The sequence below is a fragment of the Grammomys surdaster genome, unplaced genomic scaffold, assembly GCF_004785775.1.
Source record: "Grammomys surdaster isolate TR1022 unplaced genomic scaffold, NIH_TR_1.0 144, whole genome shotgun sequence".
NCBI classification, from domain to species: Eukaryota; Metazoa; Chordata; class Mammalia; order Rodentia; family Muridae; genus Grammomys; species Grammomys surdaster.
Window position 1 is genome coordinate 4,523,648 of NW_021604602.1, and position 25,418 is coordinate 4,549,065.

At 48.9% G+C, this 25,418-nt stretch overlaps 1 protein-coding gene across 1 annotated transcript in view; it reads left to right on the forward strand.

Annotated features, from left to right (window-relative positions):
• The window catches only part of Wdr25 (WD repeat domain 25), a 134,909-nt gene that overhangs the window by 77,829 nt on the left and 31,662 nt on the right, over positions 1 to 25,418 (forward strand). The window contains exons 3-4 of the mRNA XM_028764496.1: positions 11,457 to 11,604; positions 22,771 to 22,901. Coding sequence (XP_028620329.1) covers positions 11,457 to 11,604; positions 22,771 to 22,901 — 279 coding nt within the window. The remainder of the gene's footprint in view (positions 1 to 11,456; positions 11,605 to 22,770; positions 22,902 to 25,418) is intronic.

Here is a 25,418-nt window from a genome sequence, read left to right on the forward strand (position 1 = left end):
CTGTTACTTTTAGCTACACTGTTACTTTTGGCTACACTGTTACTTTTGGCTACACTGTTACTGTTGGGGGGTTGTTGTTGGGTAAGTGTTGTCACAGAAGCCTCCTGTGACTCTTTTCCTCCACTGTTGAGTCTGTAGTCATCAATATCACTGACAGACAAGCTTCCTTGACGTGTATAGTTAGTGAGCACATGGAATATGGACTTCCACAGGGCCCTGGTGACAGCATGGACCACGGACACCCTCAGCATGTGCCAGGGACCTCAGCCTAGTCTAATGGCAGTACAGACCATGGACATTAACATGGCCCTCTGCCACAGCACAGGCCACGGACACCAGCGTGGCCTTCGGTGGCAGCACAGATCAAGGACATCAACATGGCCTCCATACATGGGCCATGGACACCAGTGTGGTCCCCAGGGGCAGTCCAGCCCATGAGTATCAGCATGGCTTCAGGAGATAGTGCAGACCATGAACATCCGCATGGGCTCTGTTGGCAGCATGGACCTCAGACATCAATATGGCCCCAGGTGGCTGGACAGGCCACTCACATCAACATGATCCCTGGTGGCAGCATGACTCACAGACATCTACATGGCTTCGGGCACAGATTAAGTACATGTACATGGCCTTTGATGGCAACATGGGCCATGCATGTGATAACCTGGCTCTCAGCTGCAGCAGGACCACAAAAATCTTTTTATTAAAAAATGTTTATTTTTTAGCATTCAGGCATCAGAGGTAGGCAGACCTCAGTTTGAGGCCAGCTTGGTACATAACAGGTTCCAGGATACCTTTGGTCTCACCTCCAACACCAAAAACCAAACCAACAATCAAAAAAAAAAAAAAAAAGAAAGGAAGAAAGAAAGAAAAAGAAAAGAAAATAAAAAGGGAGAAAAGGAAAGAAAGAAAAGAAAATGTGTGTTTGTGGGGGTTGGGTGTAGGGCTTGTGCCATGGTATCCATGTGGAGGTCAGAGGACATTCTTGGGTGTCAGTTCTTGCCTTCCCTCTCAAGATGGTCTCTTGTTCACTGTTGTGTGTGCCTGCCGAGTTGCCTGGCCATTCCTTGTAAGGAACACTGGACTTCCACACACAGCTGCTCCCACCTTTACACTAGTTCAGACTCAGGACCTCATACTGTGAGGCAAGTGCTGTGCCCACTGAGCCATCTCTCTGGCTTGGAAAATCTTAAATGGAGAAAAAGACACTATCTACAGGGGAGCACAGAGTAATGGCAGAAGATAGACATTCCCTTTCAAAGCACTGCAATGAGAAACTCACACCTCTGCAAGTGAGCACCTGACACAGTCAACATTAAAACACAACCTTCAGGGTTGCAGCAATGGCTCAGTCATTAAGGGCACTGGCAGCTCTTGCAGGAGACCTAAGTTGAGTTCCCAGCAGCCACATGGTGGCTCACAACCATGTAACTCCTGTTCCAAGGAATCTGATACCGTTTTCTGGCCTCCTCAAGGCACGAGGTATGCATGTGGTACACTGGCATATGTGCAGGCAAACCCTCATATACATAATAAATAAGGAAATAAGAATAGAAAAAAAGAAAACACTAATTAAAAAAACAAACACAACTCTCACCCCAATGGGAATAATAGAGAATTTATTATTGAGCCAAGAACAAGCATGTCCATGGCCTTGGAAACAGACTCAGGTCACTCCAAATCTATGTTCCAAGGGACTGAATTTTTATAGCAACAAAAGACGTTCATAAGTCAAGACACTTTACAAGTGCATTGGTGGAACACCATGTGACTGGGTTGCCTCAAGGCGGAGAGGTCTCTGCACTATCTTGGCTGGGGAAAGCTGGTGAACTGTTACTACAGGGTTTCACCTGCTTCTCACAGGCTGTCGGGTCACATGGGAGGAGGGAAAGGCAGCCTGAGGTAAGTTGTAATTAGACTTCGGATCTTTGACCTTCTAGCCTCTTCAGTTACTGAAGCTCTAACCAGTGACTCAGGCTTGCCGAGGGCTCAGAGTAAGGTGAGGTCTTTCAGGAACTTTGCTTACAATCCCCAGGAAAGGCCTTGAGAAACAAAGGCGCAATACTTTCTCAGACACTCAAAAGCCGAGTGAGGCATTGGCCAGCTTTTCACTGGGAACGGCAGTCCTTGAGGCAGAGAGAAACTGATGCTGAGTGGGATTTCCATGGTGAGCGCACGAGGCAATGCCGGTGCTCGTCCTTACTTAGAAGCCGGCTCCGATGACACTTGACCATAGCGCAGCGTACACTTTATAGCCTGTAGAGATGACACACGAGATGACAGATGGGCAAAGGCGATGTGTTGTTTTCTTACATCATAAGGTAAGTGGTGGTGTGACTTGAGAGTAGATCAGAATGTCACAGATGTGTGCTGTAAACCTTAGACGGCTAGTGAGACAAGCAGAGAAAGATCCATGGTTATGGGCCCCAACAGTGGGAAGTATACGGTGAAATAACAGAAGACCAAGAAAGGGCGCACAAAATGAGGGAAAAATAACAGACAGGGTAAACCGCACAAACCTTCTCAAACCTTCTCAAAAACAAGTGGACGGTCTAAACACTGCACTTAAAAGACAAAGATTGTTTGAATAGAAAGGCAACACACAATTATACAGTGCCTGCAGGAAACTCACCTTCAATATAAAAACAGGGAAAGGTTAAGTGGAGAGAACGGGGGAGATAAGCAAGACTAACAGTAATAAAGGAACGCCCGCCTGGCTGTATAAATATCAGGCAAAGCAGGTTTCAGAGCAGAAATATTACAGGGATAAAGAGAGTCATCTTATAATAACAGGAGGGATCAGTCCATCACAATGCATCCCCCAAGGTGCATCACACCAGCCACATAGATATTTATGTACACACAGAGCGAGAGTGCTCTAAAACACACAGAGCAAAGCCGGCAGGGTGAGATGCACGGAACAGTACAACTCACCAATGGCTTGGACCTTCCCAATCCTTTCTCAATAATCAGTAGATCACACAGACAGAAAACTAGTTTAGATGCGGAGGACTGGGACAACACTGTCACCGTCTGGCCTGATTGACATCCCAGCGCACATAGATCTCCACCGAGATCGCCGTGGCGTGGTCATCAAACAAACTGACCGGGAAGTTCGGAAAGATTGAAATCGCTCCCAGCTGATTTCCTAGGACAGGATTCAGTGAAAAACAAACAATGAATGTAATTGGAAAAATCCCCTGATATTTGGAAACTAGGCACAGTTCTAACGGCCGAAGGTCCAGTTTGGGGTGTGGCTAGCATTCGGGAGTCTTGGGTTCTACCCATGGCTTCACCACAGACAGAACAAAGCCACCCTGAACGTCAAGGCAGGTGCTGTTGTAGGGAGTATTCAGAGGCGGTGCAGACCTGCACAGCTGCGGCAGCTTTGTAGCACCGAGTACTTGGGTTTTTAGGGGAAATTTTCTGGTGAACTCAACTTCCAATCAAACAGTAGGGAAGGCCAAGCAACTGAGTCCAAATGACGGAGGGCAGAGCAGAAGGACCTAAACTAGAGGGAAAGGCCATCGGGCTGGTATGACAAGCACTCTGGGCCAAACTGATTTTATTTTTATTTGCCCTGCAGCCCAGACTGACCTTTAACTCCCAGCCATACTCCTGTCTCAGTCTCCTCTGAGGGTGGAATTATAGGAGCCAGTTACCACGCCCGGCTCAGGAAGGAATGTTATAAACCTTAGCTAGAATCAAGAACATAGAGAAAAGACACAAATTACCAATATGAGAGATGATTAGAGCGAGCTAATTATAGATGCTACGGGTATTGAAAGGCTACCAAGGCAATGCACGATCAGCATTCGCTAATGAATGCCACAGCTTAGGTGACACGAAGAATCCCCCAGAAGACCCTAATAATAAAAGCTTACCCAAGAAGAAACATATCTCATAGCTGTGGAAATAATTGAATTTTTAGTTCAAACTGTTCCCACAAGGAAAACTCGAGGCCCTAATGGCTTCACTAATGAGTTCTAACAAACATCTGAGGAGAGAGAGGTACTCGTTTGCTGTGGGTTGGATTACATGTACCCCTGCCACCCTCAATTTCTCTTTTGAAGTCCTACCCTCCGGTATTTCACAACATAACCGTATTGGAGATTGAATCTGTGTAGAGGTAGTTGTTGCAAAATGAGGCCTAGCCTGGGCTCCTGTGCTGTGACTGGTGTGCACACAAGGGGGGGGGTGTCTGGAGACAGGCATACATGGAGGGTGACTGACAGACATGAAGGCAGCACTTAGGCATAGAGAAAGCTGCCAGCAGGTCGACCCTACTCCTACAGCCCTCAACAGGGACCAGCTCCAGAACTGTACTGGTATCTGTTGTCCAAGCAACTCAGTTCGAGGGCGTTGTTATAGCAGCTATCCTGGAACGTCAGAGCGGAGGAATACCTCACAACGAGTCCTCCTGACACCAAGACAAGACACAATGGGAGGGAGCATCCATCCCACATCTCTGATGAACTGGCAAAGCTTTTTGTCAAAACTGTAATTTGAATTGTTTCAAGCCTTACTTTTAATGATGGCTCTTAAACACTTGAATCCCTCTTGTAGCCCACCACCCACCAGAGGGAGTTGAAAGAAAGGATACGGGGGAAGTGGACCCGTTTAGAAAGGTTCTTTGGAGCAACTCCCGTCTGTGTTGTCTGGCATAGTTCACAGGTCAGCAGTGGCTCAATCCACTCGCAAACACTTCACAGATACATCAGCAGTTCAATTCTGTAGTGTCCCGTTAGCAACAGCGATGACATGACCTAGCAGAGACAGCCAGGCCTCAGCTTGACTGGAGTCAACAGGAGGGACCCAGAGGGACACCAGGAGAAGTTCTCTCAGGGAAGCAAAGATCATCAAAGACTTGCGACTCTTAAGTGTTGCACAGCTAGCTGTACCAGCAAGCCACGCTCTGTCTCTGTCACTCCGTGGAGTCCTATTTGTACCCTCCAAACATCACGTGTCCTCCACGTGCTTTGCCTCAGCACCGGTCTTGTCTCGGCACGTGCATGCAATCAGCCCGAGTCCTCAGACATGTCAAGAAACTGCAGTACACCACCGGATGTTTTTGGTGTATTTCTCTCTATGGAGTCCCGACAAATGCAGTTGAACTATGCCATGTGAGGCAGACCAATACATGCGTGTGGTCAGCAAAGAATCTTTCACCAATGTCCTTTCACATGCTTGCTTTAGCAGACCATCCTCTCTCCTGTGTCTGCTTCAGCCCAACGTGCCTTCACGAGTCTGCCTTAGTCTTTCACCTGTGTCCCCTTTCACATCTTGGCCCCAGCAAAACACCATTTAGCTGACTTTCCAAAGAACCCTCAAGTGTCCACTTCACAGAACTTTAGCAAATCCATCCAGCTATTCCCTTAAAATCTCATGACTACACACGTAAAGGATCAGTCCCGGGAATGCGAGCTTGGCTTGGGCTCGGAGCGTCAGTCAGTGCAATGCAGTTCTTGATGATGGAACTGTAATATTAGTGATTAACTATGAACAGAAAGCCATAAGACCATTTCAGTAGATTGATTTTGGCAAATGTCTAACGTTCATTGTAACGATTATATATGTTTAAAAAAAAAAGCACCTTTCAGGGCCAGTACAGTGACCCAGCACAGGTGACAATGCTTGCCAAGGAAGCTTGGTGATTAAGCTTGAGTCCCAGAATTCATGTCTGAAGGGGAGAACCAACTGCCCAAGGTCATTCTGTGACCTCTCATGAGGTGCATGCTCCTGTGCTCACGAATTCTGATCACTTGACAGACATACACGCTTGCACACAAAACAGTGAACAGTGGGTTGGCTTTTTTTTTTGTTTTGTTTTTTTTTGTTTTGTTTTTGAGACAGGGTTTCTCTGTGTAGCCCTGGCTGTCCTGGAACTCACTCTGTAGACCAGGCTGGCCTCGAACTCAGAAATCCGCCTGTCTCTGCCTCCCAAGTGCTGGGATTAAAGGCATGCGCCACCACCGCCTGGCACAAAAACAGGTTTTAAAAGGCAACTTTGAGAAAACAGAAGATAGCGTCTCTCAACTGATAAGGGCTTTCTACGGAGACAGCTCTGGCAACATACTCAGCTGTGTAAAAGACTGAATGGAGTGTGTGTGTGTGTGTGTGTGTGTGTGATATATGATGTGTTTGTCTCAATGGTAGTGTGTATATAAGGCTGGAGTGTGTGTGTGCATGGTATATGTCTTTGTGTGGGGTGGGGTGTATGTGTGTATCTCAATGATAGGGTGTGTAAAAGACCGAAAGAAAGGTGTGTGTGTGTATAGTAGGATGTTTGTCTAGTATGTACAAGACTCTGGGTTTTACCCTGTCTTGGAGTAAGGGAAAGCTGTCAGCAATTCCTGTGTCTATTTGGCCCTGATGTGGAGATTACAGCCAGTGCAAGAAAGCAAAGGAGGATGAAAAACTGTATTTGCAGATGACACAGGAACCTGTGGGGAAAAAATTCCACTGGGTTTTTAGTATACCTTCTAGAACTAAAAAGTGAGTAAAGGGTTCAGAATTCAAGGCCAGTGTAGAAAGTGACTTACATTTCTATGTATTAGAATCGGACAGTCCAGAATTTAAAAATGCATCTGCAGTAACCCCTACGCGTGAACTCATCAGGAGTCCATTTGACAATGATGTGTAAGAGCTTCACATTAACGCTTGACAATGTGCAGTACCTGGATGCCCTACTGTGCCTTGCCAGTGGGCTACACAGCCAGCTTAGTTTATCTCCAACTCAGTCTGTGATTAAAGCAGGTCTGAGCCTTGAAACAGCCCAGGGCATGTTTCTCTGGCTTCTGTGCACAAATGGGCTGCTCCTGTCCCCTTGGCAAAGGAAGACACTAGCTGTGTGGGCTCCTAGGGAGCTGTGAGTTTGGGAGTGGTCCAGAGAAGTGTGTGGTTTTTTTTTGTTTTTTGTTTTTTGTTTTTTTGAGCAGCAGGAGCTGGTGAGGCAGAAGGGAAGCTACTGAGGCTGAATCTCAAAGCCAACACAACCACCCCCAGAAATGTGACAGTAAGTTGTTCCCAGGTGTGAAGATTGGGGTGACTCTTATTTGATTTTCTTTTTCTGTCTTTGAAAAATATATTTTGGTGGACTGTGCTTATTTCCCATGTAACCAGAGAAACAACTATCCCCCATCCCATAGTAATCCCTACAGGTCTTTCTTTCCTTTGTGTGTGTGTGTATGTTTTTGTAGAGGTTGAATACTTTGTAAGGAGATTGTATTTCTCTCAAAACAAGGAACAGGGCTTATAGGCTGGCTCTGTGGGTAACGGTGCTTGCTGCACAAACCTAGCCACTGAGTTTGGTCTCTGAAACCCTTGGTGGACAGAGAGAATTGTCTCCTCAAAGATGTCATCTGACCTCCACATATTTGCTGTGGCATGCATATGTCCCCTCTCAATAATGATGATAAGTTAAATAAAATGCAAACAAAACCCAAACCAAAAGGTAATCAAGAGTATTGCCTGAGGCTGAAGCAACAGGCTGGGCAGCCTTCAGAGACCCCAAACAGCTGTATCGGCAGTGGCAGAACTGGGGACCCAGACACCCAACTCTACTATGTTTTCTCGTCATGTTCTTGTCACAGCTGTGGCTTTGGCTGGACACACAGACCGTGGTAATAGCTGTGGTTAATACATGGAGTCATCTCAGCACATTCAACAGAAGACTGAGCTCCTTAATCCCGTGAAGACAGTTTGGGATCTCTAATTACTTGGTTGAAAAAAGGCAGATACTCGGGGCTGTGGCAGTGTCTGGGAATTAATCTTTAAAGCCTGACAGTGAACATTCAATTCAATTAGGAAGAACAATTGGCAAAGATTCCTCTCGCCTTCACCCTGGATAGCAAGCTGGGACTGAGTTGTCCTCATCGACTCTGCTCCTCTGCGTCATCAGACAGGTGACAGCTGCACCTCCCAGGGGCTGTCGTACTGTGTGCCAGCCGTGTGTCTCTTTAGACCCAGGTCCATGCACAACACCCCTGCCCAAGAAGCCTAGCACACTGTGCTGGCCTTTTGGTCCAGGCATCAGCGAGCCTAAGGTCTCTCCTGCCTTGTTCCTTTCACCCGTCCTGTGCTTCCTACTCTCTCTGTCCGCTCCACATCCCTCCCTGCCTCCTTTCTCTTCCACTCTGCCCTTTTTCTTTTCTTTTCTTTTCCCCACTAGCTCAGCATCTTACTACACATAACGAAAGGTTTAGAAGTAAGTCTGTGGGGCTGGCGAGATTGCTCAGCGGTTAAGAGCACCAACTGCTCTTCTGGAGGCCGTGAGTTCAAATCCCAGCAACCACATGGTGGCTCACAACCATCTATAATGATAGATAGATAGATAGATAGATAGATAGATAGATAGATAGATAGATAGATAGATACCTTAAAAAAAGAAAGAAAAGAAAGAAGTCTGTGTTACACCCTAATGTGTAAGGGCAGGGCTCACCTGGTCCTCCCTTCTCATGACCTGCTTCCTTCAGTCAGTGCTGACCTTGCGTTCCAGCTCCCTTCTCCGAGAGCTGGCCATTCCCCTTGATGCTCAGGCCTAAGACCTAAGGCGGTTCTGGTTCTCTGTTCTCTTTACTGGTTCTACTCCAAGGGGTTCCTGTTGCTTCTGACTCCCATATAGGCCTCTTCCTTCCTGTTGCTGCCCTCTGTCTTAAATTCCCACAGAAGTCCCCACTCCCTCTCCCTGTATCTTCTTTCCGTGGGGGCAGTTAAAGGGGTCCTGTAGACTGGAGCTAGGACTTCCTGGACACGCTACTGCCCACAGAGCGCTCTCTGGTCTCTGGCCGCATCCTGCCTTGCCACACACATCCTGCTCACCTCTCTGGCCAGCCTGGCTTTAATGCTCTTGCATATTCAGGCTACCCTGTGGATCTTTTCTCTTCACCCTGTAGCCCCCTTCCTTGGTGACCTTGAAACGTCAGCCTTAGTCCCTGGGACACTCTGTTCTGCTAGTTTGTGTGGGACCTGTCTTTCTGACTGTCAACTCTCAGAAGGCAAGGGTTTGATTCTGGCTGTTTTCCAAGAGCAGCGCCTGGCTAGCTAGCAAGCGCTCCGGTGTTTGTTGAGTGAATAAGTAAGAGCTTTACAGGGGATTTGGATACCGTTGCTTCAGAGTCACCTCTTTCCTCCCCTTCTGCTGTTCCCATCAGCCGCTCACTGTCTCAGAGGAAATCCCGCGCAGTGCCCACAGCTCCTGGCCATCCTCGAGGTGATAACCCTCCTAAGCTCATTTTTGGGGCCTTACTACAAAAGCATGAATAAACAGCATAATGGTTCTTATGTGTGCTTAAAAACAACAAAACACAAAACCAAGAACAACATGGTAGCAGGGTGGTGTTGGGCACGCCTTTAATTCCAGCACCCAGGAGACAGGGGCAGGAGGGTCTCTGTGATTTCAGAGCTAGCCTGGTCTACAGAGCTAGTTCTAGGACAGCCAGGGCCACACAGGGAAACCCTGTCTTGAAAAACCAAAACCCAAACAAACAAAAACCACTCCTCCCGCCCTCCCCCTGCCAAAACCCTCAAAACTCAAGACCAACCAAATAAGGTAAAATATAACAAATGTTACCACCATAGCCAGGGATAGCTCATACTGTTGGGCAGCTGGCTTTCTGTTTCCTCCCTGTGGCTCTGACTACCCAGGGAGCACCAAGGAGGGAAGCCCTCTCAAGAGTTCATCCTCTCTGGCCTGCCCCACTGAGAACAGTCATCAGGGCTCCCCTGCTGCAGTGGCTTTCAGGACGCCCTGTCTGAGGGGCCCAGCCCTGTGTACAGGGGCTGCAGCTCGTTTATCCTCTTACCTGTCTGTGGACGAGTGGGCTCCGCCCACCCTCTCTCCATATGAAGAAAGGGCAAAGCTTCCTTGAGTCCCCAGTACCAGAAGTTGGGGGTTTATTCTCAGAAGCAGAATTTTGAGGTTGTATACAGGTTCCTGGGAATCCCCGAAGCTGCAGTTCATCATGGCTGCCCTGGCTTACCTTCCTGCCGGCAGTGTTGGGGGTTCTGATTTCTCTACCTCCATGCTAACATGTATTATCTTTGTTTTTGTGTTTATACTAGCCAGTCTAATTAGTATGATGCTGTAGCTCATGCTTCTTAGAAAACAACCTCATACTTTGTAAATGCGGCTTGTCCTGTGTACGCAGTGTTGGCCTCTTGCCGTCTAGCCATGTGAACCCTGCAGACTTTCACTTGCTCAGTTAATTTTTCTATTAACACCGTTCTTGTACATAGTTCTGAAGCAGCAGCCGCTGTCTTGCTCTGCTGCTCTGCCAGGAGCCTTCCCTCCACTGGCCAGTCTTCTGGCTGCTCCTCTTTTGTTTCTTCTGTGTTTTTAAACAGAACCACATCTGTGGCTTGGTTTTAATTCTTTTTAGTTTGAGACCTAGCTCCTGACCCCTGCTATGGAAGAAAGGAAGGGGGGGCCCTCCCGGGGGCCCTCCCCGCATTCCGTGAAGGCTTCTCATGACCTTTTGTTTGCTTAATTAGACATTTACATATTCACAGGAAACCTCTCAGAACTCTGGCTGCATTCTGAGAGCCTTCAGGACTTGGCAGGCAGAGTTAGCTCACCTTCAGTGGGAGCTGTGCTGGGAGCAGGTTTTTGCAGCTCGAGGGTGTGCTTGTTTGGGTTCTTCTCTTACTAGGGAAAGCGAAGCAAGAGTGGTTAGCTAGTGTTGTTTCAGAACCCCAGTCCCCGCTGGCCCCAGCCCTTCTGCTGCACGTGCTAAGGAACAGACCCTGCCTTACTCCTATCTGGGGTGGTGCTTTTGTTTCCAATTCATGGAAGGAGAGACTGAGGCCCAGTGATTTGGAGCCACTGGGTCCTTCACATGACCAGCAAGATGCAGCATCAAGGAGAGATGCTTACAGTGTGTCCTCTCCACCCTGCAGCATTGAGCAGGACCAGAGCCAAGTACCTGCATGAACCAGGTCCACCAGCTGTGGCACTGTAGCTCTGTGCCTGGGCTTGTAAAGCCACTTGCAGGAGTCAAGTCTGTACTGGGCATCCTCCCAGGAGCCTCATTCCCCGTGCGTGCGGAGGCAGGATGAAGGGGAGGAGAGGTACTCTGAGGTACCCCTCTCCTGAGGAGGCACAGCCCCCTTGAGCTCTGGGGCTGGCCCCTCTCTGGGTCTCAGTCGTAAAGAGATCCCTTGACTATGGCCTGGCTGTGTGTTCTCTCCACTTCAGGACAGGGAGCAGACTGTAGGAGGCCAGGGGCAGGACTGCGGCATGTCTGTGGTCAGCAGGTAGGAGCAGGTTTGGAGGCTGAGTGGAGACAGGAAAAGCTGTTTCCTTAGCCCTGGAGAAAGGAGACCCGTGCATTGCGGTGAGGATAAGACTCTAGCTGCTATTTTGATGTAGAATAGTAGGAGCCCAGCTCCCTGGGGAACCCTTTCCTGAAGGCCTTCCTCACAGTGTCCGTTGCTGCCTGTCTTTGTTTCCCTTGCAGGTGTGGAATGCTGTGGACTCGGGGCACTGCCTGCAGACCTACTCTGTGCACACTGAGGCAGTAAGGGCTGCACGGTGGTCTCCCTGTGGCCGGCGCATCCTCAGTGGCGGCTTCGACTTTGCCCTGCACCTAACAGACCTCGAAACAGGTGTGTTCTGATGTCTTGACTGTCCCAGGTCAGCTGGCAGCCCCCCTCCCTGAGGAAGCCTCTCCAGAGGGTCCTGACCACAAACTACCCATGGTGGTGATGTGGCAGAGGCCTCAGGACTGGCTCATTTCCCTGACGGGCATGCAGATCATTTGCCAGCGGCACCACAGCTGTCTACAAAGCTTTGGAATCAGTCCTCTGCCAGTCAGCAAAGGACAGAGCCAAGGTTGTCTCAGCACCAAGCTGTAGGGCCGGATAAAGAGGCAGCTTTTTAATCAACTTCTGCAGTGTAATTGGGATCGAAATATCACGGTGTCCTTTCCTTGGCATCAGTTTAGAATCCCTGTCAGCCCGTGCGGTGGAACTGAGTCTCACAGGGAACTGAGTCTTCAGAGGGGCTCAGTTCCCAGGGTAACAATGACATGCACCTAGGCTAGTGGGGGGTGGGCAGATCCTCAGGAAACCCCCACCCCCATCAGGTAGGGAAGGGAAGACAGCTAAAGGAGTTTCTCCAGGCAGATTCTATGCAGCAGTCCTGGGTTGGTCCATTCACTGACAGCAAGGGAGACAGCAAGGGGACCATTGAGCATGGGGTCTAACCTACACTGCCGAGCTCAGAGCAAGCTCCCTGGGCTTTTCACATGGCCTTTGGAATTGTCATCACTGCCGTAAGCCGCAGTGGATGTCGTTTTCTAGGTTAAGAAGAGGGTCCGGTGCCTGACAAGTTAGAGAGCCATGGCAGTCGGCAGGGAGATGACATGTCTGGGGCAGCCGTGGATCACGGTCCTGTTTGTGTACATGTGACAGGCGTGGTGGAACGTGGAAGGCCACATGCTGACAGGGCTCCTAGGCGCTCTTGTAGAGTAGCTGGAGAGAGGCGTGGCCCTACTTCTGAGAGCTACCATCCAGTAGGGAGTGCTCCAAGACACTTCATCCTCCTCTGCTAGGAATGGTGTCTGTATGGAGGGGGCGGGGGCTCGGATATTAAAGAGTTTCTTTAATTACATTATTTTGTTACTTATTATGTACCTACTGTGTGTAAGACCTGTGCTGGGATATGCTGGATGTCTTTTGTCCCCAGAGAGGACAGAGCTGATAGGTTGTTTGGAGCTAGCCCAGCCTCAAGGAAGGCCTCTGGCCCGTAGATGAAGCCTCTCTTGTGAAGATAGCCGACAGTTTCTGTCTGTATCCTGGCAAGTGTGTGTCCTCGAGGGTTTGGCCATCATGGCGGTCTTTTTGTCTATTGCTTGAACAGAGCTGGCTCACATCTGTATAATTGCACAGCTGAGACTGGCCCTGCTGGGTGCCCCTATCCTGAATAATGAAACTCCCAAGAGCTGCCAGGGTAGGCACCCATATGTCTGGATACCCATCCCTGGCCCCATGTCTTGCTAGGACCACTCTTAGCATGTATGCAGCCCGTAGCCTTTGTCCAGCTCTGACTAGTCTTGTTCTTTCTCTTCCCCAAACCTGATCTTCCATTTCCTTCCTCTGCCTCTTCCGCCCATGGTCATTTGGCTTTTTCATTTCAATCTAATTAGAGAGCCCTGCCAGGAGAAGGCAGCGCAGGGCGTTCTCTCTGCAGTGCTTTGGGAATTAGTCACTCGGTGCCCATTGTCATTAATGGGAATTTGGCGCCAAGGCCATTTATCCTGGTGTCCTCAATCAATACAGTTAAAAATCTGTGGATTCTAAAATGTCAATACCCGGCCTGAAATACGGAGGGCAGCACCATTTTATCTCGTTAATTTATAGTTCTGACGGGCTGTTGGCTTACGGAACAGCCATGAATCAACACTTAATCAAATCTGCTCACAGATTAATTATTTTTGGCGCTCCTGTTTCCGTCTGCAATCTCCCTAACGAACGTCTTTGCTACATTAGGCACAGGCGGCCTCAGGGAACACTGGCAGACACCACCCAGGCCCCGAGTGTCGCTGGTTTTGTGCGTGACCTGTCCTGCACACCAATCAGCTAGTCATCTCCTTAGAGTCCCTCTGGAGCTTGCTCAGCTCTGAAGGCCCCTCTTGCAGATGTCAGCCCCTCAGAGTTATACTTCTCAGTGGTGGGCGGCAGCTCCTCTTGGCAGTGGGATGACACGTGCCTTCTCTATCTGGGGTCTGAGGTAGGTGTGTAGACCCTACAGTCTAGCCCTCTGAAGAACCCTAGGAAGTCTTGGCTGGGGCCGTCCGCTCTTCTCTCTGGGATGCTCATTGTCCTCACTACCGCCTTCCTTTTGTGTCCATGTCCCTGTGCCTTCTGTTGGGTCAAGGCGGGTGGAAAGGGTTGGCCAGATGGAACTGCATACTCAAGGGCCACTTCTTTCCTAAGAAGCGTTTTTCAGCTCCATCTTGACTATGGCTTTGTGGCTGATGCCACAAAGAAAGAGAGTGATCTGCTGTCCAAGTCTTTGCTGGCGTCCCATTTGCCACTAGGCCCATATTGAGCTGACACAGATACATGGGTTAGACCCTTTGCTTGAGTGACATACTTAGTCCCCACCACTGGCCTGGGGGGACGTTATCTCTATTTCCATTTTTTTGATGCAGCAATTGAGGCTTTGAGTGTTTGGTGACTTTTTCCGAGGTCACCCGACCGTTGGTGATAGCTGTATATAGCTTGGGCTTATGGGGATGGCAAAGGTATTCTCTCAATACACGGACTACCTCTCCACTTCCCTGCCTGCCCTGGACAAACTACCTTGGCCTAATTTTTGGCAGGGTGCTTGGATGTCTTCAGGAGGTGGCTCAGTGTCTATAGAAAACAGGCCCTGGGGGGATGGAGTGCTTGCAGGATCTTGACTGACCCCCCTCTGATTAAGTGGCCAACTGAAGGATGCTTCTTGAGCTGTGGACAGCTATGCTCCAGCAGGAACAGGGTTAGCCCTGACAGCCTCAGAGCTCTTGGCACAGGAAGAGTGAAAAGTGTCCAAATGGAGGTCGTGGTGAAGAGGCTTTGGAGGAGAGGCCATGCAAGAAGGCCCTGTCAGGCTCAGCCTCTGAAGTGCACTAGCTCCCACTGGTGCTTGAAACAAGTGCAGGGCCACAGCCAGGGTTCTGTAGGTCCTCAAGCTCTGTGACACACTCAGGTTTCCCCAGCCCACTTGAGGAGGACCGCTAGTGCCTTTGCAAACCAGATGTTGCAGGCCCTGGCGGACAGGCGTGCTTTCAGACAGGCATTTTTGTCTGGTTCCCACTGTAGGCCTGTGATACTGCTGGCATGTCTAGCAGGGTTTGGATTGGTGAGGGTCCCTGGGCACTGTCCTTCAGGTACACCTTTGCCCAGTGAATAGCTGCCCACCCCCACCTTTGTTAGCCTTGTCACAAGACCCTTCCTCTACCCCCACTTCTGTATGCATCTGTCATCTGTGATCCCTTCTCCTGGAAACTAAGCATCCTTTCACTGGCTGCTGTCTATGGAGGGTTCTTCATCTTCATAAACCAGTCTCATCCACAGCTAGGACACTCATGTCAGCCCTCCTTATGACAAAGGTGACACCCAGGCCCTGGCATGATTTTATCAATTGAAATGGGCTTACAGTAGCCATGTTTCTCCTCTGCGTGGGCAGCAGCTGTCAATGAACAACTGGTCCTCCTTAGGTTAGGCCCCCTCTGTTGACTGGCCCCATATCTGAACTCAGTTGGGCCATGTTTGATGTTAGCATGGTGGCTTATGTGTTTCAACAAAGCTGCTTACAGCCAAACACAGCTGGTTTGCAAGCTAACTCCCCACCTCCTAATTTTAAGAAATTCAGTTTTGTCCAGATAGATAATTGGAAGTGGCTGGGCTTGGAAGGAAAAGCATGGTGGCAGCTGCCAGCTCCTGCAGCCACCATCCATGTGGCCCTACGGTCTGTCTGGGCCAGGGCTTGCTCCTGCCTTTGCTGTGCCTACTCTCACAGCTGCCTCTGAAGGGCAGAGCATGGCTTTGCAGTAAGGATGTCAGGCTCTGAGCTGCACTGCTGCTGAGCCCAGAGCCGTGCCAGTGGGCATGCAGACAAGGCCTCCCTGGCCCTTAGCCCGCATCCTGCCTGGCCTCTGCCCACTTGCCAACACGGCCCCTGCTCCTGATACACAGAGGTTGATTTGAAAGTTAGCAAGCTTCTTTTCTCGTTAACTTTGAGTCAGGATGGTTAAATTTACAGCTGGCTGAATACTTCCCAGAGGATGGTGTAACGATATTGATTTTTAGCGAAATGAGTCATATGCCTGCTGCCTGGGAACATAGGCTCAATTACCACGGGCCAACAACACAAGCTTTTCCCTGTCAACATTTTTCCTACATGTTCGTGAGTCCGTGACTAGGAACAAAGAGCTACGGAGGAGGAAAGGTCACAGGTCGCTGTCGGGTCTGGAGGTGGTATGCAGACAGAGGGACTTTGGGGTCCGACAAGCCAGTCAGTGTCTGTGTGGCTGGCTGTAGGGCCAATATGTCCTCTCCCTCAGCAGACTCCCTTCCCTCAGCTCTGAGATGCACAGTGTTTCCAGCCATTACCCAGGACTGCCATGTGACAAGCACAGGATCCAGACAGACCTGCGGGACAGGCTTACTGTACATGATGGTTCCCCTTCCCACTTGTGACCTCAGAGTGACTTAGCCAAGGTGAGCTCCCTGCAGGGGGCGTGGACATCCGTCATCGTAGGCACCAGTACTTGGATTTCATTTCATCTGAAATGCCATTGATGAACCAGGAATGGTCTAGGAGGCAGACATGCTGGATGAAAATGGAGGGCCTTTGGGGTCCTGTAGTCTGCCTGACCATAGCATTCCCTGATGCAGCATTAGGCTGCCAGATGATGTTACCCCGGCTACATGAGTGGCTGCCTCAGGGAAGCTTGGCTTCTCCCTCTACCTAAGAAAGGAGTTGCCGGCCCAGGGTCACCCAGCCCCTCATGGTACTGGATGGAGCAGCTATGGAAGTGGTAGTGTCTGGAGAGCGAGCACTCTGGGTTTCTGTGGAATCCCTGAACCATGGCTTTGCTTTAAGGGTGGTTTATTCTAGGGCTGTGGATTGAACTTGGAGCCTCAGACTCATAAACAAGAACTCTGCACTGACCCCCTCTCCCCAAGCCCAGAAACATATTTTCTATTTGTATCACTATTGATCCAAAAAGGAAAAGAAGTAATTTTTCTTAACTCCAAGAAGATCCAAACAGTTTTTATACTGGTTGAGCTCATTATAACCAGATCAATACAGCCAAGTGCCAATGGATTACATATTTTAAAGCTCAATTTCCTATAAGCCTGCAGTGAATAAACAGAATTTCCTATAACAAGCAGACAAGCAAGATAGTCCCAAGGTGAAAGGTCTGTTACAACTACCCCAGTGCTGAAGAAGCCCCGCCCCAGTGTGTGTGTGTGTGTGGGGGTTTGATAGACAGGCCACCATTTAGGAGATGGGAGAGAGTGCCACAGATTCCAGGAGAAAGACCTTCACCTCAAGAGTGGCTAGTGCTCTTCGTCAAGCTTCTCCATGCTGACTTCTCTCCCAGCCTTTCTGCAAGCCTCCTCAGTCTCCTCAGCGAAGGCAGAGCCAGCCAGCCCAGGCGTGCGTTATTCTCAGGCCTCACGTGTTAGCTCAGTAGTCATTAGTCTCTCTGGGTTCCCACTGTTAGAACCCAGCATCCCTTGGCTTTAGCTTTTAATTTAACCACAGACGAATTCAATAAGTTAGGGTTTAATTTTTCAAACAATAATGGTGCTCTCAGGCTGCTTCCTCCAGAGTGCTTCACATGCCACTTACTGCTCAGTCCTCCTGACTGCACGAGACAGCAGGGAAGGACCAATGAAGGGTCCATCCCAGGTGACAGAGCCGGTCCACCGTGGGTCTCTCTGGCTCTCAGCTTATCTGTCACGCTGTCTCCAGCATCCAGCTAGGTGATGGCAGCCATGGTGCTGATGTCGAGCCAAAGCCTTTAGCAGGATGTTTTCCCTAGTGTTTCCCATTAGGTACCTGTTAGCTTATTAGGAATCTTTTAGCTTTGGGCCCCTTTAACAAAGAAAGATAGCAAAGTCAGCTCTTAGAAGTAGGAAATGCACTAGACAGCCTCTTTCTAAGTGGAAAATTTTAGCCTTTCAAAGACAGATTTTCAGCATCTTTAGGAGTTGAGGGAAATGTTTTTCTTTCTTAGCAGGAGAACTTCAATAACCACCTTCCAGCAGCACAGCCTCCTCCCTTCCTTCACTGTTGTCAGCAAGGTTGTGTCACCCACCTTTCAACAAGCATCTTGTTACCATTTCAAAATGAAGAACACGGCCGGTCCCACACTGTGCTCCGAGGACCCAGGAAAGCATCGGCTCCCCACAGGGAGAGCTTTCCTTTGCTTTGGGTCTGAGGATGGGCAGTAAGGTCCAGATCTGGGGATGTAGAGGGGAAGACACTCTCCCCGTTCTATTCGGTGGGTCATTTGCTCCCTGTATGTCGGTTGGGTGCCTGATTCCCGACTGTAGATTAAGGGTATGGAAGAGTCTCTGGAGGGATGGCTCAGTGGGTAGAGTGCCTGCATCTCAAGCATGGGGGCCTGACTTGTCATCCTCCACACTCAGGTAAAACCCAGGCGAGGCAGCTAGCTCCTGCCTTTATCCTAGCCCTGAGGAGGTGGAGGCAGGCAGGTGCCTGAACTTGCTGGCTAGACTGGCTAGCCAAATTGATGAGCTACAGGTTGTCAAAGTAAGTCGGGGAAGCCATGGAGCACCAGCCTTTGGCCTCCATACTCTGCATATGCAAACATACACTCCCAGAAAGAGGCAGGGAGAGAAGCTCGGGCTGTGGAAACATGAGAGTAAACTGGAGAAAAAGTACATCTCCAGTCAGGTTAGCTCCCGGCACAGCGCTTGTTTGAGGGTGTGGTGACCTAACGAGGCACCCGCTGTCTGCTGGGGTCCCTGAGCAACAACATAACACACAGCAAAAAGAGAGGCGCAGTTTTAAAAGGCTGTCTTCCTTTCTCTCCAGCCCAGCTTCTAAATCTGTGATCACAGCTCAACAGGGTCGTGTAACTAAGTGTGGGGTTGTGAAACACTCAGCAGCTGTTAAGGGTTTCTGAGTGTGCAGTGACCAAAAATTAATTCAAACTCCAACGCGAAACGGATCCAAGATGTTTCTTGCAGCGCTCAGCCATGTTGCATTTCCCGGCCTCCCCGAAGCCTTGGTCTGGACGCACATCGCAGGCGTTGTACACTGAGCCTGCCATTAGGCAGCAGCAATGCCAACGAGACCCACCCAAGCACCCCAGCTTGGGCACAAGGCTGTGTGTGATGGTGTGTGCTTCTAACCCTATGTGCAAAAAGTTCCGTGCTCTTGCGGAAAAGTAAACAGCTCCATTCTGGGAGCTAAGGGCTTTCAGCATTTATCATCCTCAGCACGAAGATATCAGGTTAGGAATCCTTAGGTTGTATTGTGTTTGACTTAAAAATGGCTCTTAAAATCCGATTCATCAAAAAAAACAATAGAGAGTGAAGTTTAGCCTGGGACAGAGTTTCCATCAGTTTCTGAAATAGCTCTAGATACATTTCTGCCATTTTTTTTTTAAAATGGATTCCTGCAGAGTGCCATTCGTGGCAGATCTGAACATCCTTTAATTTTGAAAAACGTTGAAAGTATAGTGCATCCTGTTGTATCAAATATAATTCTCATTTCTTTTTGTTGTGTATTTTTTTAGTTAGGGTCTTACTCTGTTGCTTTGGCTGGTCTGAAACTTACTGTGTGGCCCAGTCTGTCCTGCCTCTGCTTCCTGAAAGATTCCATTCTTCATGTAAAGATAAACTCCATCTCGTTAGACTGCAAATTTGCTCTCCTCTTTAGTAAACAATAAAATTATATGTATACCAAAGAACCGTTTTAAACCTGTTCTTAAGGATTACTGTGAGCAGGTCTTTGTACGTCCTGTGTCCCCGAGGCTGCATGATGATGTTTTGGATGAGGAGGAGCAGTGAATGACGAAGGTTGAGCCCTCCTCTCAAGCATTTGTTTTGTGTCAGCCTGAGGCTCTCTGATTCAGCTAGCATGGCTGACCTCTGAACAGCAAGGGAACCCCCCATTCCTATCTTGCCCTTGCCCCTGTACCAGGAATGCGCCACTATTCTGAACGTTTGATGTGGGTGTTAGAGATCCACACTCAAATCCTAGTGCTTATGTGGCAGACACTTTATACTTTACATACTGGGGCATCTCCCTGACCCTCTCCAGAATTTAAAATTAATAACTATTATTTTTTACTCTAGAGTGGATGTTTTGAAACAGTCTTTCTCTCTCTCTCTCCTTCTTTCTTTCTTTCTTTCTTTCTTTCTTTCTTTCTTTCTTTCTTTCATTCTCCCCTCCCTCCCTCCCTCCCTCCCTCCCTCCCTCCCTCCCTCCCTTCCTTCCTTCCTTCCTTCCTTCCTGTGCTGGCATGTGAGCCAAGCACCTTGGGCATAGTAACCACAGCTCTACTATAGAGCTAGGCCCTGGTACCTGAAACCGGTTTTATTTATTTATTTTTTGGTGTTGCCAAAAATGATTTAAGTGTCATCTATTGAAGACTGTACTTTTCGGGTGGGAAGTTTAGCTCAGTGGCTAGCATGCTCATTAGCACATTCGTGGCTCCGAGTTCAGTTCCTAGCACTAAAAGAAAAGAACCCAACAAAACCAAAGCAACTAGTGTCTACAGATGGACCTGTGGATCAGTGGTTTCTGACCTGGTTTAAAACCCTTTAAATGAAAACTTGGTTTGACCCTGAACTGAGTTGTTGAAACACAGGACTGTAATAATAACACCTGGTTAGTCGTGGGAGCTCATGTTTGCTAGAGAAAATGGGTTCTAAGTCCTTTGTGTCACTGGACAATGGCCAGAATCCTGCATCCCCCAGAGAGTCTCTGTCAACCTCCTTGTGTTCTTTGGGTAAACAGAAACTACAGTTGGATGGCTTGCAAGGATGGGTCACAGGACAGTGTCTTCATTTAGATAAGAGAAAGCATATTTGGTTCTGTTGAGATTTTATGTTTTCAAGGAAGTTGATGTGCCCTTGGGCTGGCCGTACAGCTCAGCAAGCAAAGGCATCTGCTGCCAAGCCTGATGATCAGGGCCTATATAGCTCAAGGATCGCCCCAACACCCACAGGTTACCCACTGACCTGTGTGGGCATGCACATTCACTGACATCAATTAAAAAAAATGTTTAAAAAAGTTCCTTGGCATATTAAATGGCATAAATACATGACATATTAAGATGCGTTTAAAATTGGCTGTTTCATTTTGTCTCACTCTGTAAGACATTCTACTTTTGATATTTTAAAATATGCTGGGAACGGGACTGGGGAGTTTGCCCAGTGTTTAGGAGTACACGCTGTGTCTTCAGAGGACCAATATCCACATCGTGCCTAAAACTACAGAGCTACAGGGAACTCGACTCTCCCTTCTGGCCTATGCTGGTTCCTGCACACACATGGCATACACTCAAACAAGCACACACAGAAATACACAATTGAAGAAAAGAAGCCTTGAAGACCCATGCCAGTGCCCTGCTGGCACACCAGTGCATTTTGTCACTCCCCTACAAACCACTGCAGGACAGTGATGTCTGCGTAGGTCCCGGATGGGGATGGGTAGGCTCGAGAACGGTGGCTCTGGCTGTCACATCTGTCCCTCTGTGACTCTCATAAGCCATGATTGATGAGTTTCATTTGCTCACCGGACAAGCTGGAGCCAGCCGAGTTCTTACTCAGGGTACAGGGTCAGCAGACAGAGGAAGTCATCAGGGAGCACTTCCTTCCCAGAATGAACAAACACAGCCTTCTAGGGCTTAGACGCGAGCACACCGTCCTGACACTTAATCACTGTCTTTGTCACCCGCCATGTGCAGGCAGGTGCATGCTTATGTACAGGTACATGGAAGCTGGTGCTCAAGCTAGCGAGACACTGGGATTAGGTGACACTGTGTGACAGGTGAGCCTTAGGGATCTGCTGTCTCCACTTCTCTCCTCCTTGGTATTGGGGTTGCAAACATGTACCACCAAGCCCAATTTTTTATGTGGGTTTTAAGATCAAACTCAGGTCCTCATGATTGTATGGCCAGCATTTTCCTGACAGTCATCATCCCAGCTCCTGGGCTGTCAGCTTCTATGTTGTGCTCTGCCACTGCCCTGGTTCAGCAGCGGAGCCCTGGTAGCCGGAGGCAGCCGAGATCTCCCTTCTGGCTGAGGAAGTCCTTATTCTGTCCTGGAGGGAAAGCCTCTCCCATGTTTTTGGCAGGTGGCAGGTGCTGTTCCTGGTGCATAAACCTGGCCCCTAGTGACCTGTCAGGAGACAAACCCAGGTGCTTCCCTGCAAGTGCCCCTCAGAGCTAGTCTGATTTCTTGCTGGGGGTTTGGGCGGGTGAAGTGTGACAGATAAGAGTCTCATCAGTGCTGTAGGATGCACAAGTCATACTGGGCAGTGGGGGGAGTGCTGCCTTTAACTGTCCTTGAATGATGGACACTTCTGAAGTTTCTGTTGCTTGCCTCTAGGAAACAAGAGTGACAGCTGTTTTCCACACCATATGTGTCTGTATGTGCCAGATAGTTACCGCAGTGTGCACAGGGACTTGACAACTGTCTATGATGATATGAAAAATGGCCAGGGCTGTCTCAAGTCCTGCAGAGCTAGTGAGACCCCAGTGAGCCACACCTGATGTCCATTCTGTGGCTGGGCTGCTGGGCTGGTCACTGCCATTTGTGGCCCAGCATGTCATGTCACCCACACCTGCTGCACTCTGTAACAAATCTGTCTTCAATTTTATAAGGATTGGAAAACTGATCCTGAGATAAATGCCAACCAAGTCTGCTTTTAGATTTTAGACTCCTGGGTAAACAATCTCCTGTATTGCCTATGCAGCCTGAGAAACTCTCTGAGCCTCCCTGAATCTGTTCTCAGCCATGTTGGGGTTAGTTGGTATATGGTTTAAATGAGTTAATACAAACAACTCTCACAGAATGTGGGAAGGTAGAGTTCTAGGATCAGCTGCCTGGATTCACCCTGGATTCGTCTTGGTGGATTTAACAGGAAATGCAAGCGAGCTACCATTCCCACCGTGTTTCTAGGAGGTCTGTACTGGGCTGCATAGGGCCCTGGTGAGCTGTGTACACACTTCTTCCTTAAAATACTTGTGATATGAATGTTTTCTCACTTTCTCTTGTCTGTCTGTGTTTCAGGAACCCAAGTGTTTAGTGGTCACAGTGACTTCAGAGTCACCACCTTGAAATTTCATCCAAAAGACCCCAACGTCTTTTTATGTGGCGGCTTCAGCTCTGAAATCAAAGCTTGGGACATGAGGACTGGCAAGGTGACACCCTTCTTCTCAGGCTGTCCTTTCACATTCGGGGAGTATATGTGTGTGTGTGTGTGTGTGTGTGTGTCTGTGTGTGTCTGTGTGTGTGTGTGTGCCTGTGCACTTGAATATCAGAGTATAGGACAGAAATCAACCTTGGGTTCTTTGGGAGCTATCACCTGTGTTTTGAGACATAGTCTCACTGGGACCTGGGGCTTGCTGATTAGGGGAGGGTGGCTAGCTGGAGCGCTCCAGGGATCTACCTGTCCCTGCCTCCCCAGCAGTGAGTGTGTGATCTCATGCCACTCCCCCTGACCTTTGACCTGGGTTCTGGAGATAGAGTTAAGGGAGTTAGGCGGCCAGGGCAGGCACGTTGACTGACTAAGCCATGTGTTCAGCGCCTGCTAGGCCAGCCTTTCTATGAGAGAATTTTCCTTGAGAAGGTCAACAAGTAGGAACAACCTGTATATTTGCGGCAGAACGATTTGGCTTCATATTTAATGAAGGCTAAACATCATTTTTTTTAAGAGGTTTTAGAGAGTAATTTTGAGTTGTTACAGATTGAAACATCCCAGGGACAAGTCTACACAGAGTATCACCAGGAAGATTTGTTAAGTACCTACGGTATGTGGAAAATGAGTCTGCCTGGAGTTCTCCAGAAGACAGAGACTCTGGTGCAGAGAACATTGCGTGTCCACGTGTGCATGTGGAGAGCAGCACAATGCTTCCCGGAGGAGGTGTTGGCCCCAGGCTGCTCTCACTTGTTAGGCAGATAGAGGCAGAGTCTGAGACATCCCTGTGCCCTGTCCCACTTGCACGGAAGCTGATAGAGAAAGGAGAGGTACAGGGCAGCCGCAGTGTCCTCTTGCATTTCAGCATGAAGGGACCAGTGTTGTTGGGTCTGCAGCACTAGGGAGACATACCCAAAGGCATCCACGTCACCTGGGGAGACTGTGGACGTACGCCAGAGTTTCCAAAGCCCAGACTCTATGTCCATATCTACACTGTGCACCAGGCTAGCCTTCCAGGAAGGTGGTGCAGGCTAGGAAGGATCATGGACTCCTGAGCAAAACCTATAGAGATCCTTGCTTCAGGGTACTTGAAGGAGCTCTTCCTTGAGACACTTCCTAAGTGGCAGCTTAGATCCATATACTTTCAAAACACTGCTTTGCTTCTGCAAAAGAAACTTTGTGCAAAAATAGTTGGGAAAGAGGAATATTACAATTAAACTAATGGGCACAGTGAAATTCTTGAAAGCACTGGAATATTTTCTGTTTAGGACACAAGTACATAATAAATAGAAGGAAACATTTGACCATGGTATGTAAATCAAAAACTTGTAGCCAGGCATGTTGGTGCACGCCTTTAATCACAACACTCAGGAAGCAGAGGCAGGTGGATTTCTGAATTCAAGCCCAGCCTGGTCTACAGAATGAGTTCCAGGATAGCCAGGGCTACACAGAGAAACCCTGTCTTGAAAAAACAAAAAGAAACCTTGTAAGCAGACCCTTGGTGTGGGACCACTGGCCCAGCTCTTCTGTGTTTTTAGCCTCAAAGTTTAAACACGTAAGAAATTACTCACTATGGATGCCATCTGATTTAAGAGTTTGTTGAAAATACCAGCTTTCCTCCCGGGGCAGACGCCAGCTGACGAGTTCTGGGGAGAAGCAATTAGAAGCAGATGTTGCTGTTGCTGCTATCGGCACGTTTCCGAGTCTCTCCCAAGCTAATATCGTGGGTGAAGAGATCTGTGCACTGTTTGTTTTCACTTCCTCTTTACCAACAGTCCTCCCACACGGGGGTCACACAGAGTGGGGCACACTGGCTCTGTTTGCATTTGCCGGGCTCAGGGGACAACACACTTGCCTGTTTTGACAGCGCTGCTGGTCTTCCCCACCGGCCGAGGCTCTGTCCCTGGTGCTGAAGTCTGCAGCCGACCAGGCTGGCTTCAGACTCACGTGGCCTGCAGTGTGGCCCTTTTCTAACTGTCAAGGCCGGGTTGGAATGGGCACTACAGGTGTAATCAGGGGGAGCTCACAGTCAAGCTGAGATTCCCTGCATCACTGCCCAGGAAACGAGTGCTTATGGGATAGCAGTGTGTCTTATGACAGGCAATTCAGGGGAGGAACAGGTTAGCCAACCAGCGGGACTGGGGTGATGGTTGCATGTTTTGCTGTCGCTGCTCCTCAGCGGCTCCTGATACCCCCTTTAGCACAGAGTCTGTTTGCTCTTACTCTTCTTTTCACACTCTTGAGTCTGTGTTGTTGTTATTGCTGCCGCTGCTGCTGTTTTAATGGCACTTATAAGGGTTTTGCTTGAGGTCAAGTTTCAGTGACGTCCCTTTGGCTTCGTGTGTCTTACTCACTTGTTCCTGCCTTAGTCCCCATGCCCAGAACAGCATCTGGTAGATTTCTAAGTAGAAGGAATCAGAAAAAAAAAAAAAAAAAAAAAAGGACTTCTTTAGCTCACCTATTATTTTGTAAATAAAGTTTTATTTGAACACAGCCATATGCATTCATTTATGTTCCCTGC